At 34.6% G+C, this 6,000-nt stretch overlaps 1 protein-coding gene across 1 annotated transcript in view; it reads right to left on the bottom strand.

The window, feature by feature from the left end:
* Nucleotides 1-2,297: 2,297 nt before the first annotated feature.
* Nucleotides 2,298-6,000, bottom strand: part of Piezo (piezo type mechanosensitive ion channel component) — a 138,892-nt gene continuing 135,189 nt past the window's right edge. Inside the window, exons 47-49 of the mRNA XM_089651351.1 lie at nt 5,573-5,792; nt 4,273-4,414; nt 2,298-4,160 (exon numbers count right to left, since the gene is read on the bottom strand). Coding sequence (XP_089507477.1) covers nt 4,023-4,160; nt 4,273-4,414; nt 5,573-5,792 — 500 coding nt within the window. The 3' untranslated portion in view covers nt 2,298-4,022. The remainder of the gene's footprint in view (nt 4,161-4,272; nt 4,415-5,572; nt 5,793-6,000) is intronic.

Raw genomic sequence — 6,000 nt, 5'->3', positions numbered from 1 at the left:
GAACTTCCACATCCAGATGGACACACTCAGAACCGGTCCTGATCCAAACGGCGCCTGGTGCGAGTAAAATATTGGCACCCCTTGTCAAAACCAGTAGACACCTAGGTGATCACTATAATCAATTATATGTATTGGGATGATTTGTATTTTTGTATCCGAAATCTGCGAATAGCGTTTGTGTTGGATAAGTGGAGGGTTTCTTTAGAATTACCTTGATGATTAGCTTCTGGACCACTTTGATCGGGGTTAGAATATTTTTTGTATGACCCCCCCCATCCAATAATTCCATATTAAATTAAGTGACCGGATAAATCATCAAAATGATAATTCATCACATCTTTAAAAAGTTTTATGGACAGTGTTGAAACAAAAAAATTATTAACTGGCAAAAATTGTTTTTGAAAAAAAAAAATGATTGAAGAAGTCACCAGAGACCAAAACCTCATTTAAATTTTTTACGCCAAATACCGTCTGGAATCACTGGTTGAAGTAAGTCAAGTACCTCCGTTAATATTATGTGAGAAGCTTAACCATTAGGAATATACAAGGTGGTGCAATCATCACTCTAATGGAAGATGCTCTCAATTTTGCAAATGGCGTCTTATTCCATCATAACTTTGACAGCTGTGAAGTAAACAAAAGCAGAAAACACATTGCATTTTTATCAATATACTCCTCAAAAATGGAAAATAATTGTCTTAAGGTTTTTGAGTAATGATTATAGAAATTTTATTTAAGTTTGAAACATGCATGCAACACATATTCAGGGATGTGGTAAGGAGACGAATGAAAGAGGTTGTGAGATCGCAGAGTTTATTGAGTCCGGGTAGTTAGGAGATGACTCTGGACCGATGCTCAGCGCTGAAGTGGACTTGATTGATGACAAATTCCCTGGGACGAATATCGACAGTGTGTTGGTGGATGTAGTCAGCGGCGAATCCTCCAGGTCGATGGGCAACACCAGATAGAAACAGAGATGAACGGAAAGTGGTCGAGGCGATGAAGTTGGTGGCTCGACACCGCGTTGGTGGAGACCGGACTTGCTGACGACGAACGTCGTCAGTAGTTGTGCCTCACGTGTGGATGCATATAGGTGGTGTTCATCACTGTTGAAGACGTTGAGTCTTCCGCATGCTCCGGTGTGAAGTATGTGGTGGCCAGAGAAGACGTCACAAGGACGGGCCCTTTGGAATCCCGCGGAGTCGATGATTATTTGTAGCCTCTCTTAAGGTCGAGCAATGCCGGGCTTAGTAGGTCCGTGGCCCATGGCGGTGTGGTGAGGTAAGAGCAGGACACGGCGCAACAGCCCGTCTCATGTTGCTGGCTGTTCGTATGGTACTGACTTGTAAGACTGATTGACTTATGTACCTCAATGGCGCGGCTTTATATAGAGCACATGTGTTCAAGATCATTCCGGCAGTCGCGAGGAGGTAGATGCAGCGTACATTTGTTATTTTACTAGTAGGTTGTTATGCGATGCGGGTTGCATGTATCAACGTTCCAGAACCTTCTAGTAGCTACCGCTACACATATTTTCAAACTAATCAGTAAATCAAAGTAGACATAAACATTAGCCCTGTTTATGTCGACTTGATTTGGTTTTAGTGGAGCATTCTTCTTTCAAGGTAATTAATAAGTAAAGTCTGGCAGACGGGACTCTGGATTATGGAAGTGGAAATCTTCAAATATCTGAGGGGAAGGAGAGACATGCTAAAAAAAACCCAACTATTGTGTAAAATTTTATTTGTATAAATAAATGCATTTATTTCTAGACAACAAAATTATTTAAAAAAAAATTTACAATTATTGAGAGATATATAGAGGTAGTCATTTATTTTAACTTATTAATTAGTCAGCAACTAATGTTAGTGACTTATCATTATTTATGGAAAACATTATTTTAAATTCAGCAGAAGTTCTATTAATCAAAAAGACTAAATTTATATATAAAGATGCAAAAGTCGGTCATTTTGAATACATGTAGGATAACAAAAGATTTTTTAAATATTTATGTTGAGGGATCAGTAGGATTTATAGGCCCTGTTAGAAGTTCTACCGAGCCGAACCCTCTGATATGAAAATATCTGGAGACGGTGAATTTTTTTTTTTCCCATTTGATATCTGGTGATTTGACGTGTTGTTGTTCTTGTATTGTGTTGTATTTATTTTACTTATATAATGCACTTACATAAAGTTGATTGACTAGCTGATCATTTGTGGAAAAGTGAGTGGAAGGGTTAAGTTTTTCCTTTGGGGAAGACTTAACCCGGACAACTAAATCGGAAGTTTAAAAAAAAAAATAATATGATTCTGAGCTTATGTATGGTTTTTGTGCATAAATATACTTATTTTTAAATATGAAATTGCCAATCAAACATCTCTTGGCAAATATAAATATATATTAATTTATTTAACGATTTATAAAAATTCTTTCAATGGAGTGCTTTCTGTGAAATGCATATTGTCATTTCGACAATGAAAATAAAGTAGTCTCAGAGAAAGCTTGTACGCACGTCATTGAAGATTGTCCTTATCCTTTTCACACCACTTGTATGAAAATAAAAAAAGATAGAGGATACTAGAACAATGACTCTGGGACTATATATCACTATTAATAAATATTCATGAAAAAAAAATCAAATAAATACCTTCAATAGACAATAGACTAGTATAATTTTTCAGCACAGAGAATAAACATGATGAAAAATTTCAAAATAAATAATGATTGCAATAAAATCTACAATAACAATATTTAAAGCAGAGCGTATATAATGGTTGGATTGGATTTTACAAGGGGTAATAAAAAAATTGTTATAGATATTTCTTGACCAAATCCATAAAAGATGAATAAGTTTGAAAATATGTAGCTTTTTGATAAAAATTATTACGTATAATTATCAAATGATCCTATAATTACGAGGTATTCTCTTTTTTTAAGAGCAATACAATTACATAAATTAAATAAACCTGTTAAAAAATTATATTTGTGATGAGTCTATATCTTGGGATGAAGTCCATATGGTAGCTATTTAAATTCGAATTTGAATTTGTTTAAAGAAGAGCAAAGATATTGCATTCTAATTCGAATTTGTTCCAAGAAGAGCAATGATTTTGCATTCGAAATTCGATTCGGATTTGCATTAAGCTAACACAAAAGAAACAGACTCACCCCCTGGTTTTTTGCAGGCAAACCCAATTGCAATAAAATAAGGTCATGGAAGTACGTACAAATGTTTTATTTTATTAAAATAAATAATAATATTATTTATAAAAATAAAACGCTATTCGGAGATTCTTGAAAACAACATTCATTAATGGACCAAATTTTCAAGAAAAACATTATAAAATAGTGTTATGATTACAATACACCGTAGGTACATGCTCAAATACAATATTAATAATCAGAATATACTGGGCAATCAAATACAATCATGAAAAGTGTAAAAAAAAAACTATCCACAATTACGACGAACTTATGCATAGATAAAAAAAACATATACAATCTCAGTACATAATATTCTACTGTCGATGAATGTGTGCAGGTGCAAGGAAATAATAGGATGGTGTTATTCCAACCTGTACCCTTAATCGTGGTTCTAATAAAATGCACAGAAGTTAGCTTGCTATGGAAGTGGGTACAGAGCACGGAGGTGTTATCATCCATTTTTTATACTACTGAGCGCTTTGGCTTGATTTTATTGAAGTGCAGGACAAATATTGCTCAACCGATCTTGGTCATTGGGTAATGTTTGTATGCACCGAGTGCTGTCAAACAGGATAGACCGCTCTCCGCATTGCATCTCCCGACAAGCGTTTGAAACACGATTTGAGGTCACTATCTGTATAGGATGTTTACTTTTTTATTTATGTACCTTAATTTTTGATACACGTAATTACAGTATGTACGTAATCTACAGTAGATACTGAAGATGTGTCAAACCTATGGTTCCAATCACCACCTTTACACTTTTAACTCCATTTCAAGTAAATAATTAGTCACAACATTGTTTTAGATTAAATTACTATTGCATCCTTTCTTCTTCTTCTGGCTCTTCATCCTTTGGTCTCGTCCATTTGATCATGGTTTCGGGAGACCGGTAGAGGAACACTAGTTTGGCAAACAGATCTTCCTCAAGAGACAATTCTCCCGATTCACGAACCTGGAGAAGATTGATTCAGAAATAATAGATTGATTCAAATATTATGTATTACATTCAATACAGAAATTTATTAAGTGTGGAAATATTTAATATGATATGGATGGATGCTCACCAAGTAAATATCAAGGGAGAGTTGCAGCACCCTGTCAACATTGGGTAGATCCTCAAACATGATTTTGAAGCAAATATCGGCAAAGAATCCTCTAAGTACTCGAGATGCCAAGAAAACAAATGTTGTATATAGTCCAATAATTCTGTAAAATACGAAATACAAAGTTAGTAAGTTTATAAGTTTCTATTTACTATAAATATAATATCACGCTTACAGACACTCATTTTCATAAATTCGTCATTCCACTCAAGCATATCCACAAATAAATTCCCTAGCAATTACCTGCTACTTACTCATGATAAAGTCAAAGTGCGTTTGATTTACCTACCAATAGTAAAGGTCAGTGGGAGCCTAACACCTCAATTTGTTTAAAGTTGAGCGATGAATCATCTTAATGCGGTAAAGATTGACGATTGATTTCATTTCATTCACTCTAATTATATTTATATATACGGTTTCATGATAACTCAACACAGTGACAATTCAACAGACTTTTAAAAAGTGATATATAGTCATTAGAAACGATGAAAAAAATAAATATTTTAACCTAACCTAACCTAACCTACTTAACCCAGTTAATAAAGTTTTTGTTTCATCACGTGATGACGTTCATGTGATGAATTATCATTGTGATGATTTATCCGGTCACCATATATAATATACTGAGATACACTAAGTAATATAATTAAAAATAAATATATCCATAAACTAAAGTCTCTAACATAAAGTCACAGTTGTAATTGTCATTGTCATTCATTCATTTCATTTTAAGTCACTAGTTTCAAGCCAGTAATTATTTTTAAGTCACTAGCTATAAGTCTTAGATTTAAGTTATTAGTTATAATAATAAATCTTAGTTGGAAGATAATTATATTAATTTTATTATGTACTAGCTGTACCCCGCCACGCGTTGCAATGGCTCAGCCTGTCTGTGCAGATAGAGAAACAATGTCCAACAGATGGTGCTGTTTTATAAAAAAAGCATGTTTGTCCAAAAGATGGCGCTGTTTTTACCTGTCACAGGGGTCATCTATATAATATAGGTATACAAAAACACATTCGTATTCGAATGCAAAGTTGTGACAAAATTTCAAAGCCATCGGTGAAATACTTTCAGAGATTTAAGATTTTGAACAAACAAACATTTACATTTCTATTTATATAGATAGATTTATTTGTACAGCGCCCTTTAGGTTATTTTTCCTCAGAAAACGGCGCTCTACAAATCAGCCAAATATTATCATTATTTACTTAATTTTACTGAAAATATATATGTATGTACATATAGCGATATCCTTACCCACTACCAGATATAAAGTTGAGAGTTGCTGGGAACAGTTTATCGCTGAAGGTGTACATGACGAGGTGGTCGCAGCTGGAGTAGGGCATGTGTTGGATGAAGTTGAGGTGGTTGAGGTCTCCGCACTGCTCGCGGACCTCCCACCACATCCTGCCCGAGGTCTCGGGACCGCCAACAGTCAACTTCAGAGATATGTTACGGTACATTGTGTCGTCGATTTCTGGAACATTGCAACACACACATTCATACAAAATGCTAAGATATCGGACAGTAATATGCCCATACACATCTCGTTAGTGACAATAATTGTCTATAATGTTAAAAATTATCGGTCTTTCTACTATTACAGATTTGTACTGCAAATGTATATTATACTGAATATGTATATGTTAAGAATACGGTTGCCCCGAAGAGATCGAGGACGCAGT

The sequence above is a fragment of the Hesperophylax consimilis genome, chromosome 4 (genome assembly GCF_061612785.1).
Source record: "Hesperophylax consimilis isolate HC1 chromosome 4, BYU_Hcon_1.0, whole genome shotgun sequence".
Classification (NCBI taxonomy): Eukaryota; Metazoa; Arthropoda; class Insecta; order Trichoptera; family Limnephilidae; genus Hesperophylax; species Hesperophylax consimilis.
The sequence above is the reverse complement of the archived record's forward strand: the minus strand, read 5'-3'. Positions and strand labels throughout refer to the sequence as shown.